This window comes from Natator depressus, chromosome 3 (genome assembly GCF_965152275.1).
Source record: "Natator depressus isolate rNatDep1 chromosome 3, rNatDep2.hap1, whole genome shotgun sequence".
Lineage (NCBI taxonomy): Eukaryota > Metazoa > Chordata > Testudines > Cheloniidae > Natator > Natator depressus.
Window position 1 is genome coordinate 61,057,961 of NC_134236.1, and position 13,393 is coordinate 61,071,353.

Consider the following 13,393-nt stretch of genomic DNA (forward strand, 5'->3'; position numbering starts at 1 on the left):
ATGGCTGGGCAATCGGATGTGTTGGATGCGGAAATTACATATACTTTCTTTACAATAGAAGAGTATTACATTTTAGAATACAAATATATGTGGACAGTTAAGGGGCACCTCTGAAAAAGACTTGAAGAAATCAGGGAGAGAGATTCTAATTCTTTGAGAAACATTTATCCACTCCTGGCCTATATCTATATTGGGCAAATATGTCATGTTAGAAAAATGTGGTGGTCTTAGCATATGCGCCATGTGCCTCAAGTGGCATGTGACCAGGATTCATCACTGAATTTAGTCCACTGATTGGATCATTATCTTCCCTGGCTCAGGCCCGGTACTGAGGGGGAGTGCGACGTGAATGCTGATCCCTGCCCCCAGAAACACGTATTGACCAACACCACTTAACATGAAGTTAAACACAATTTTGTCCTCAATGTGGACAAGACCAGTCAAGCTTATGTGTGTGCTGATTCTGGTGTTGTGTCACCAGCATTCTCCATGGGGAAGACTGATGCAACTAAATCATCGCTGACAAAACAAATATCCTCATTTTTCTTAACTGCTACTTTTTTAAAAGATACGGTGATCCAGCAGATCCAGCAACCAATTCATAGGCTTTCTTCTTCTGCTATAGTTGCTTTTTGTTATCTATATTAAAATCTTAGCATCCCTTTCCCCCAATTTCCTTCTTAATGTTGCGGTAATTTATGTTCCTTGTATTGGCTTCGTTAGGATTAGATTTAGAAATCCTTGAGAATTTTAATCTGATTGGCAAAGCTTGAGCGGTTGTTCAAGTTAACTCTATTGGCAATATGGGCCAATATATTGGTTTTGTCATTCTGCTTTTCTTTTTGTTCAGAGGCATGTATGTCTTCTGATAATCTTCTACTATTCCCTACATAGCCTCCGTATATAAGGATTTTATTTCCTTTTAATTTTGATTTTAGGCCCTTTTTGAGTAAGTTTACTTTACTGAAATCTTCCTAAAATGTAGTGTTCCTGTACTAGTTTTTGGAACCTTTCCTTCCTTGAGGATGCTGAACTTAATTTTATTGTTATCACTATTAGCAGCTCAGCTATTGTTATTTCTTAACCGGCTCCTGCAGGTCCTTGGTCTGTATCCCTGCGTGGGTCCATCTGCCATTGCCACCCATGTAGGGAGAAGTGAGCTGTGTGGCGTATACGCCCTTCTTGAGGCTGGACTATCAGTCAGAGAGTGACTCTGCTCCTGAGTATGTCTACCTTGCAATCAGAGGTGTCATTGTAGCAAGCGGAGACATATCCAGGCTAGCTTTAATCTAGCAAATTGGGTACCAATAATAATTAAGCTGCGGCAACAGAATTGTCACAATAAGAGGTGATGCAATTTTAGACTTGATTTTGGTAAGCACTGAACATCAGAGAAGAGCTGGTTATAGGAGATAACCTTGGATCAAGTGATCATGAGTCAATTAGGTTTAAATTAAATGGAAGTATAATGAAAACAAGGGTTGTTGTTGTTTATTTCAAAAGTGCAGACTTTGTGAAACTAAGGGATTTAGTTAAAGAAGTCAACCAATCTGAAGAACTCAAGGACTTAAATGTGGAGGAGGCTTGGAATTTCTTCATATCAACTATACAAAAACCACCTGAAATTTGCATTCCAAGCAAGAGGAAAAAAACTTGTAAGGAAAGGCTCCAACCACAGCCAGATGAATAACCACCTCAACAAGGTTATTGTAAGGAGTAAGCAAAGAGCCAGTAGGAAATGGAAAAAGGCTCAATCAGCAAGAAAGTTATTTTCTTAATTAAAAAAATGTAAGAATAAAGTGGGATATGATAGAAGTCAAGCTGAATTAGCTCTTAACAGGAAATTAAAATAAAGAACAAGGGTTTTTCAGTTCTATAAATAAAAAGAGAATAAGGAAGGATGATGTTGGGCCATTATGCAAAGTGGATGGGAAGGAGATTAAAGATAATCTAGGTGTGGCTTAAAACCTAAATGAATACTTTGTCTCAGTTTTCAATAAGGATGATAATATGGATGAGGGCAGTACCTCCGATGGAAATGAGTGTCTAGAAATGGAAATTAGTCCATCTGTGGTGGAAGAAAAAATTAAAGAGCTTGATATGGTCAAATTAGCGGGAGGGGGGGCGGTTAGGGAATAATTTCTATCCAGAATACTGAAAGAACTGGCACAGGAGACGGCTAGTCCAGCAGCAAGGATTTTTAATAACTCTGTCTGTTTGCGGTAGTACCACATGACTGACGAATAGCTAACATCATACCTATATTTGAGAAAGGGCAAAAAAGTGATGCGGGCAATTACAGACCTGCTAGTCTGACCTCAATAGTATGCAAAACTTTAGAACAAATTGTGAAGGAAAGAATAATTAAATCCATGGAAGTGAATGATGATGCAACATGGGTTTAGCAAAGGCAGATCATGCTAGACTAACCTGATGTTCTCTTCCTGATTTTTTAGATAAGGGAAGTGCAGTGGATTTAACACACTTGAACTTCAATCAAGTATTTGACATGGTACCACATGGGAAATTATTACTTACATTAGAAAGATGGGGATCAATACAAGAACTGTAAGGTGGATAAGGAACTGGCTAAAGGGCAGAAGGCTCTGGGTTTTGCTGAAAGGTGAATTATAGGACTTGAGGGAAGTTACTAGTGGCATTCCTCAAGGATTAGTCTTGGGACCAATCTTATTCAATATTCTTATGAAAGACCTTGATACAAAAAGTAGGAGTGTTTTAATGAAATTATTTTTGATGATAGCAAGTTGGGAGGCATCATCAATACAGAGAATGACTGGAATTTGAGACCGGAAGATCTGGATGCCCTTGAAGGGTGACAGAAGTGGGATGAAAATGGGATGAATTAAATACTGCAAAGTGCAAGGTCGTGCGCTTAGGATCTAATAATAAGAATTTCTGCTGTAAGCTGGGGGCTTATGAGCTGGAAGAGACAGAGGAGGAGAGAGACCTGGGTGTGTGGGTCAGTCACAGGATGACTATGGGCCACCAGTGTGATGCGGCTATAAAAAAGGCAAATGCGATCGTGGGATCCCAGGCGAGGCATTTCAAATAGAGAGAGAGGGAGAGAGGTATTAATGTCCTTATAAAAGGCACTGCTGAGACCTCATTTGGAATAGTGTGTACAGGTCTGGTCATTCATGTTGAGGAAAGATGAATTCAGACTGGTACAGGTGCAGAGAAGAGATACTAGGACGATCAAGGAAATGGAGGGCCTGTCTTGAAAGGAGACTGGAAGAGCTTGACTTGTTTAGTCTAGCAAAAAGAAGGCAGAGAGGGGATATGATTGCTCTTTAGAAATACAAGAAGGGGGATAAATACCAGGGAGGGTGAAGAGCTATGTAAGCTAAAGGACAATGCTGGCACAAAAACTATGGATATAAACTGGCCATGAATAAATTCTGGCTGGAACGTAGAAGGTTTCTAACCATCAGAGAGGTGAGGGTCTGGAACAGCCTTCCAATAGGAGTTGCAGGGGGCAAATAACTTAATTATTTTTGAGCAAGAACTGGACAAACATCTGAGTGTGATTGTAAGATGGGGTAGCTTGTGATGGTAGGGAGCAGGGCCCAACAGCCCTGGAGCTCACTTCCCATTTATGCTCATAAAAGCTCATGCTTCAGGGCTTCAGCTGGCCACCTGCTGCAGTCAGGAATGTATTTTCCTCCATGTATTCTGGGTTTTTAAAATATTTCCTTCCTCTGGAGCATCAGGGATGGCCCTGGTTGGAGATAGAACTTTGGATGCAGTGGGCCAAGGCTCTGAAATGGCACCAAGCATTCTCTTTCTAAGGTGGTTGGCTGGCTGATTCTTGCTCACATGCTCAGAGTCTAACTGAGGGATCAAGAAGAAATTTCCCCCAAGGTCAGATTGGCAAGACAGGGTTTTATTTCCCCATCTTTCTCTCTAATGTGTGGGTGCAGATTACTTGCCAGGATTGTCTGGCTATCTCTCACTTATCTCTCATTTCCTTGCCATTGCAGGGGCCTCTGCAGCTGGTGAACTTTGTTCTCTCCCATTCTCTGCCTGTAACACATAATAGTCTAGTCTCCTGCAGGTTCTAATACTTTGATCTCGTTTCAGTTGTTGGGTTTAATGTGCGCTGGGTGGTGTTGGTAATCTGTGGTATGTAGAAGGTCAGACTGGATAAACATGTTGTTCCTTCTGGCCTTAAACTCTCTAACTTTATGGGCTAGTCACCTCCAAGTATGTACCCAGGCTCCCTGTGTTGTACTCAGTTGGCTTGCTGGAGTGCATGCTGTACTATTACAGTACTACAGCCCAGGCTTCACTCTCCATTACGGTGCTGGAGCAAACTAGATTAAAGCTAGTTCAGGTATTCTACACAGGCTACAGTCACACATCCGATTTCAGTGTAGACATGCCCTGAGTAGCTTATGGTGAAGGGGTAGGTTTCTTCCCTATCCACAGAGGATTTACCCCCTTCCTGCAACAAGGTAATACGTACATGCAGCTAGGCAGAGAAGGTGTTCTTCTAGTCATTAGTGACTGGATTTGTCATGTCTTAATATATTGTCGTTAGACCTTTGTATCAGTCACCAGAAAGCTCTTGGTAGGCACTCAAGTAATGTGGTGGTGTGTGTGGTTATAAAGTGGAAAGAGGCTTGGTGTAAAGGAGGCTGGACTACAGCTTCTTTTACAAAGCAGTTCAGTTGTGCAGTGTACTTAAGTAGATTTCAATGAAATGGAAAATATTTTGCTCTGTTTTTCATGACTAACAAAATCAGATCAATTTAGCAAAGGTGAATTATTGCCTTTTGGTAGGGTTGCCAACCCTCCTGGATTGGCCGGGAGTCTCCTGGAATCGGAATCCATCTTCTGGTGGCTACTGAAACCAATCCAGGAGATTTTAATAGGCAGCTAAAAGTCCAGTCGGCGGTGCAGCAGGGCTAAGACAGGCTCCCTACTTGCCCTGACTCCGCGCAGCTCCCAGAAGTGACCGGAGTATCCAGCTCCTAGGCGCAGGGGCAGCCAGGGGGGTCTCTGCGCACTGCCCTTGCCCTAAGTGCTGTCTCCGCAGCTCCCATTGGCTGGGAACTGCTGTTGTAGAGATTGGCAGTATTTTCCCGAAAGTACTGTAGCATGCTAATCCAGGTGAAAATTGCAGATCAGACTTTCGTACAGTTTTATAAAATGTGTGTAAAGTAGGTTCTTTAACAAAACGTAACCATGTACATTTTTTTTTGCTATGTGTTATATATACCTGCTTGTTTGTGTATCTGGATGCAATCATTGTGATGGGATACCATCTGTTTTTCAGTGCAACCAGACCAGTTTTATTTTTCAGTTGGTTTAATTAGTTAGTTTATTAGTTAATTCAGTACAGTGCCTTGATGTAGTAAGCTGATAGTTCACAGATCACTTCACACATGAGTGTTTACCTCAGACCTCTGATAAAAATGTTAGAAACTGCAACACTATATGTTGCAGTTTGTAGAACTTTCACCATATGCTAGGGTTAAGTTGGAGAGAGCACTTGGTGGGAGAATGAAGGAAATCAGAAGCGGGTTTAAAAGTGGTTACGTTTTAATTCAGTATGGATAAGTGGTAGGATGATGTAATAACTAGAGCCGTGGAAATCTGCATATATCCGCAGGCCATGTTTGAGGATTACAGACTGATGCGGATCCAAATTTTATATCTAGAGCCCCATAAATCTGCGGATATCTGCTTTATATCCACAGATCATGTTTGTGGATCGCGGATTGGATGTGGATACAAGTTTTGTATCTATGCAGGGTTCTAGTAGTAACTTACACAGATGGGGAGCCTTTCACCTAAGGGATTCCTTAGCACTTTACAAATTCAGCATATTACAGCCTGATTTTTTAAAAGATCAATATCTTTGAAGCAGTGTCTGTGAGAGGAAGAAATAGAGCTGCTAATACTGTTGCTTTTTCACGGTCTATTTTTACCTGAGGGGAATGTTTGCATTTTTGCCATCATAGGCTGGGGCACCAGGATGCTGAATTTTTTGCCTCAAAAGCTTCTTATTGCTAGTTGTCCACATTTAGCAGGAATCAGTTTTGGATGTCATCACTGGTGTGTAAGGTCAACTACTTTCTTGTGTGCTTATTCTGGTACCTTCTGGGTATTCGTTTTAAGTAAACAGCGCTTGTTGTTTTGTCATGCAATTGGTTTTCAGTCACAGAAAGAAAAAATTGAGGTTATCCTATATAAAAGGGTGTATAAAAATCTTTGCCTATTGCTGAAATATAGCTACTTCTGTTTAACACCTGTGTGAGCAATTCAGGACAGAAAGTGAAGAATCCGGTTCCCAGTAGAACTACCAGCAGTGGTCAATGTAATGAAAAAATGAGGGGGCAATTTTAAAAATATTACTTAAATTAATTAGAATAACTGTTAGATATGGGGGAGGTTTAGATTGGATATTAGGAAAAACTTTTTCACTAAGAGGGTGGTGAAACACTGGAATGCGTTACCTAGGGAGGTGGTAGAATCTCCTTCCTTAGAGGTTTTTAAGGTCAGGCTTGACAAAGCCCTGGCTGGGATGATTTAACTGGGAATTGGTCCTGCTTCGAGCAGGGGGTTGGACTAGATGACCTTCTGGGGTCCCTTCCAACCCTGATATTCTATGATTCTATGATTCTATGATATGGAGTTGGATTCCGATTGAAGTGTAGAATGAATGTTAGTAAAGGAGTCAGTATTGCTAAAAAGTTAAACTTTCGCTTTGGGGGGTGGGGGGAAATTGGCTGAATTGCTGCTGAATGTGTGTATAATCAAATTTTAATATAAATCTTAGAAACAGAATTTGGCAGTTAATGAAAAGGTAAATTAGTGCTCAGTTCTGTACTGCATTTTAATTGTGAAAACATACCCTTAAAGGGACAATCAACTTGCATTGTTTTTTGAAACTTACACAAAAAACTTTATCAAATAGTACGATTTTTGAAATGGAATGTCCTGAAATTTTAAAAAATGTAAAAATTGAAAAGATGGTTACATTTTTTTCTCATTTGTTTGTTTAAAAATATCTTTAGGGTGAGCTTGAGAGCAGTGCCACCGAAGTTAGGGCCTATCCTTCATCTCCCCTTTCCTTTGTGCACACACCAGCTTTGCTATCTGTTTCGATTTAGCGGGTCTAGTGAAGACCCGCTAAATCAAGTGCAGAGCGCTCTCCAGTCAACTCCGGTACTCCACCGAAACAAGAATAGTAAGGTAAGTCAATGGGAGAGCATCTCCCATTGATGCAGCGCGGAGTAGACACTACAGTAAGTTGACCTAAGCTACGTCGATTCCAGCTACATAATTCACATAGCTGGAGTAGCGTAACTTAGGTCGACTTACCCCGATAGTGTAGACAAGGCCTCAGTTTCAGTTCTGCTGCTGCTGTCACAATGTGCTTGCAGTTCTTGGGAAGGGTATGCAAAATAGTGAAACTGATTCATATCCCTACACAAAATAAATTGAAAAACGGGGGGAGGGGAGGGATGTGTTTAACATTTGTTGTAGTAATGTTATGGGTGACTTGTAACAACAACAGATAAAGTTTTACAATGAAATATATGATTTTGACAGTGTCCCTTTTTAGATATAACTTTTCTCAATTTTTGTATATATTGAATACAGATTGTATTTCAAAGTTTTCTATTTTAAAACCACAAAAGTATAGTTTAAAATTTTTTTGCTCAACTTGCTTTTTTCAATGACATGTGCCAAGTGATGGAGAAGTACGAATTCAGAGTTGAGCTACTAATAGAGATGGGTTTATTACTGGTGCCCAAGATGGATAGATTAGCACAGACTTTTAGATAGTTTTCAGAGTAGCAGCCGTGTTGGTCTGTATTGGCAAAAAGAAAAGGAGTACTTGTGGCACCATTTGTTAGTCTCTTTTCTTTTTAGATAGTTGTGAGTGTGGTTATTAAAAATGTTCATCATCTGAGTGGTCAGATAACAGGTTTCAAATATTTGTCCACTATGTTTTTAGTCATCATTGATGTAACTATGTTAATGAAGTGGATTTGTAAGTTCGCAAAACATTTGAACAGTAATTTACCAATAAGACGTGAAACAGACTGCAGAGTGTATGAAAAAGCAAAAGCCTGAATAAACAAACAAACAGTCAAAGCCTGAAGATGCTAATTTGAGGGATTGGGTTTCAAATTTAAGTAGAGACAATTCATAAGAAGCCTGCCTGTATCATACGGAAACTGTAGCACTAAGAGAAAATACATGTTAATTTCAAGCTGTATTTTGTTGTGCAACGTGGTTACATCTGGAATATTGGCAATGTTCCTCTAAAAACAGGGGAAATCCTTGTTTTATATGGTTGTGTGACATATCACTAAGTACCAACCTGAGCAAGCATTTTAAAGGAAAATAATAGGCTTATGAAAATGAATGTCTGCTTATGCCTATAAATAAACATAAATGGTTAGCAGCTACACCCATAACAATTGGACTTGAGTCATAACAATTGACTCAAGACTGGCTCACAGTATCTAAAGACCTATAGAACTCTGGTATGTATTTGATCAAATTTACAGAAGTTTAAAAAAAAAAAAAAACCAAAAACAAACAAAAAAAAACCAGGTGGCCAGGAGCCAAGTCTGGGTGAATACAGATGTTGTTCTAAGGGATTTACTGTATGTTGCTGACAACACATGACCAGGATAATCGGGTGTTGTGGACTTTATGGAATGTGGCTGAAGGTTTCAAGTAAACATAAACCAAACTTGACTGTAGAACATAAACTTTTCTGTAGCTGGATAGATGTTGAAGATTTATTCTCTGAACATGAGAGAATATAGAATTAGAGGCTTCTGTTATATTTAATACAAAAGTTTTAATAATTTTTACAATAGTATATATGTCCCAGTAACTTCATTTTTTTTACCTTAATTCTAGATTCATACACTCTAAGCCCACATGCACACTGTCATAGTTTCAAGCTAACTGCATGTGTATTTCCACCCCCATGGTCCACTCCAGGAGTTCCCAGTCAGGTCTGAGGTCTCCAGCTGTCACCTGTGTGACTCTTGTCCCACTCCTTTCACACAGGAAGTGGTAAGGCTTCACAGCTTGCCTGACAGTGATATCCGCACCAAGCCAGTCTGTGTAAAGGTCAGCCCCTGTGCATTGCTTTCTCTCTCCGAGGGCTATGAACAGTGTATCGCCAGCAGTTACAAGTTACCACGCAGCTCTTTCTAAGCAAGCACACTTCTTCCTAAGGTCAAAGCATTACAGAGACAACACACAAAAAATCCTAATAAACAGATTTAAACACACACTAAACATATCAGGAGTCAGTCCTCAGTCTTACGGGGTGCTAGTAGGCCAAAGTCTTCCAATCCTTCTGCCAGTGTCCTGATGGTTTGCTGGACCGCAAAGAAGGCCTTGAGTCAGTTCAAGCTCATCCTATTATGCCAAAAACCCTTTCTTTGTCTCTTTCTCTGGAAAATCCAGGTTGGATCAGTGTGTATATATAAGCTTCTGAAGGGAGCCTCTCTAGAATTCCACCCCATACGGCTAAATTCAGTGGAATTGTTACGTCTCAGTGACTCACCTTAATTACCCCCTACTGTTTTTAGTTTCTGGAGGAGTTGTGGTAACCCTCCCCCACACATGAACAATCATGCATAGACTATTTGTAGATTTAATACAACAGGCCAGCAAAAATATTGCATGGGGTTGCAATATCTGTGTCATACACATTCTAAGATAGAGATGTTAGATATCATCTAATCTTGATAAGACTCCTCAGAGTTCAGTCTTTTTTTATAGAAACACTTTGTCTTAATATTTAATAATTTTCCCCTTGAAAAACAATACATATTTTAAAGTGAATTCTACTTTGAGAAAAGGCTATGTATAAACAGCATCACCTTACTCCACAAATCTGTTTCCTGTGTTTTATTCAGTCATATCTGCTTGCATTAGTGTGTGTTTTTTTTAAAGCCACTACTGCCTGCCATGCAGAATCAGCACAGTACTGGGAGAATGAATTGTCATTGTTCTTTCTGGCTTTAATGTCAATATAGAATGACTAAATTGCAGTTGTCTGTGCAACAATGTTGTCTTCAAATTATGCTTGGTTATTCCTCTGCAACCACAGTGAAGATGAGTTGCACCACATATACCTGAAAGAAAAATTTTGTCTTGCAGACTCTCTTTATTAGGATCCAGAAAGGACATAGCCTGACTTCTAGGTCCTGGGTTGAGTTTGCAGGTTTTGCAATTAGAAGTATCACATATTTAGGGGGAAATCATTTATTTTTTAGCATGTTAACTGAGCAAACTCGATGTGGAATAAATGAGAAACATTAACAATGGCCAGGAGAGGGGAAGATGGGGATAGGTTCAGTATTTTGGAGAAAAACAAAACATGGAAGTGACTAAATATATCAGTCACCAACTACCCTGATTATTTTGTATGTTGTATTTCCTCTGTCCTATTTCATCTGCTCTGTGTCTTCAGATGTAAGTTGAGGGATGCCTTCCTGTGTGCCCAGCACATTTTGGACACTACTGTAATATTACAAATTTAACTATCCTAGATACATTATATTTCAATACATCCTCTAATGGAAGTGGAATCTGAGAAATGAGACTGTTGTGCTATAATTAGGTGAAACTTTCTATATCATGAGGACACTTTAGAAATACGTTTGAATATAATTTCAAATACTGAGTGTAATTAAAACCAAAGAAGTATACAATTTTTAACAGTTAGCTGTTTGTGGTGATTGAATATTTGTAAGATGTAAAGATGTTTTTTCAAAGTTATTAAAATAATTGACTTTTAGAGCTAAATAATGTTTGCATAAATATTTTCTTTGGGGCTGTGCCACTAACCAGTGGGAGAGGACCTCCTACATAAAAGTGTCTCCCTTTTTGCACATAACACAGTTATTCACAGCGGTCTCTGAATGTTACAGGTATAGAAGTTCCTCTAGCCCAGTGGTTTTCAATCTTTTTCATTTGTGGACCCCTAAAAAATTTCAGATGGAGGTGCAGACCCCTTTGGAAATCTTAGACATGAAAACCACTGCTCTAATTCAAGAGGGTGGGAAGGGAAAAATTTGTGAGTTATCCTTTCATTTAAGGTGTACTTTCGTACCCTTCATGGGTGTTTTTATAGGTTTATTTGAAGTCTGTTTCCAGTTTAATGATTACTGGTTAGCAGGTTATTTTTGGATAATGGCCAAAGAGTAGATCATATACCAGAAGTGTACTTTTACAAACTCTGAAGCTCTAGAGATGACTGAAGCATATCTCTTTAATGTGTGAATGTGTGTTGAGTGGAAAGGAAGAAACTGGCAACCGGAATGGACCTGTCTGTCAGACTTGGTGGAATCCACAAATCTGATTTATAATCTATATAATAGAAATTATCTAGTATTAAAGTAGTTATCCAGAATGAAGATTAATTTGGTATATAAAAATATTGTGTTCGGCCTATTCAGAAAGTCCAAATCCAGGCAAAATTCCTGTTTAATTCAGTTGCTATTGTATGTGGTGAGTAACTCTGTAAATTAAGCACTTCTTTAGGTGCCTAACTTTAGGAATCCAAGTTTGAAAATTTTGGCCTTAGATATTTAGCCTTTTCAGATGCCTGTGTTTTTGCATAACAAAGGGTGCATTTTGAATTCAAGACATAATCTAAAACTGTTTCCAGAGAGCATTTGGACAGAGATTACAGTCAAAGTTATTTAATCAATAAGGCGTACATATGGGTGTAACTACTTAATACTAGAAATCAGTGTTTCATGTTCTCATTTTATATACACTGTTTGGATTAAAAATAACAAATTAAAGTTTGTATACAGTTGGTCAGATTTTTATACAGTTTTTTTTTTCTTACAGGAATAGTGAATAGCTCCAATGATGGAGGACGGGAAGCCTGTTTGGGCTCCCCACCCAACAGATGGGTTTCAGATGGGGAATATCGTGGATATTGGCCCTGACAGCTTAACTATTGAACCATTAAACCAGAAAGGCAAGGTAAGAAAGGGATTAAGGAATCCTTAAAGAACTATACCATCACATAGGTCTATGCATAGAGCACAACAATGGGCGTCAATTTCTAATCTCCGCTTTGTCTGACTTGAGCAATTCACTTAACATTTCCTTTGCCTCAGCTTCCTCAGTACAAAGAAAAATGATCATAATATTGAATTCTGCAGTACTGGCTCCCACTGGCAAGAAACACACAGTTTCTGGTTGTCAGATTTCCATGTATCTGAAGTATCTATAGTAAGTAACTGAATATGTGTGTATCTTTCTGTGCAGTGTTACTTTTCCCATATTGAGAATGGCTCAGGATCTGTCTTAGAGATGATGCCTCTCTAGTCACAGGTCAAGAGGTGACAGAGCAGACCTTCCTTTTCTGGGGGACATGGGTATATATCTTAGGAAGAAACCTGAATAGGAAGCTGGTCATCTTTGCTTGATAAAAATATAAACAAAGTGTAATGCCATCTGATGTCATTCTTCATCAAGGTAAGAGCCACAGATAGATACAATCGGCACCTTAGCTTGTTTACACCTTTGTGCCAGAACCAGAACTTTCAGGTTGGAGTGTACTGCGTATTGTGAAATTACTCGTAAGAAGTCTGCAAATGACCTAGACAAATTATCTATATATCCTTTCTCATCTACCCTGGAAAGTTTTAATAGGGTTTTCTTGTCACTCCTATGAGCCTGGGAAAGCATTAGGCTGTTGGCTGCAGCTGGCGCTGCAGGTCACCATGCCCTAAATTATTGACCATCATTCTCAGTGGCTGCTGTGGGACACAGTGCCCTAATATCCAGGTTATTGCTCCAAGCTTCAGTTGCAGGATTTTAAGCCTTGCCAGCACCACCACCTCTTCCCCTCACAGATGAAAGTAGATGCAGAGGAACCAGAAGGCCTTGAGGGCGCTCTTGGTTCACTGTTTTTCTTTCTACCACACCCTCTGCCGGCCTTCATTCTTTAAGGCTAGAAGTTTCCTCAGTGTGCACTGGTCAATATTTAACTTGGTATCATCACCAAAGTTAAATGGGAGTATTTTCCACAGGGGGCAGGGACTCAGAATTTCTAATTGTGGGAGAATTTTTTTACCTGAAAGAGTGGCCTCCTCAATATGTGGGCACATCACTGGCAGCCCAGTCCAAGCAGGCATTATCTGAGCCCCTGATTTGCCATGGAAACTCTCAGGTAGCATCAGGCCAGCAAGAATGAATAAACAAATAAATGTGAATTGTTATCTGATTCCTAAGTAACTCTGTGTGCTTTCACAAGCAATACTAGCATGGGTGGACAGTATTGTGAGTATGGTGCCTCTTGGCCTAAAAATTGCATATCCTACACACTTCTCTTTGGAAAGAGAAGAATAAAAAAGTGTCCTTC

General features: G+C 39.6%; 1 protein-coding gene across 5 annotated transcripts in view; it reads left to right on the plus strand.

The window, feature by feature from the left end:
- MYO6 (myosin VI) overlaps positions 1–13,393 on the plus strand; it is a 182,967-nt gene that overhangs the window by 33,428 nt on the left and 136,146 nt on the right. For all 5 annotated transcript variants that reach the window (XM_074948001.1, XM_074948002.1, XM_074948003.1 and 2 more), the window contains exon 2: positions 11,869–12,006. In XM_074948001.1, the coding sequence (XP_074804102.1) occupies positions 11,887–12,006 (120 nt within the window). In that variant the 5' untranslated portion in view covers positions 11,869–11,886. The remainder of the gene's footprint in view (positions 1–11,868; positions 12,007–13,393) is intronic.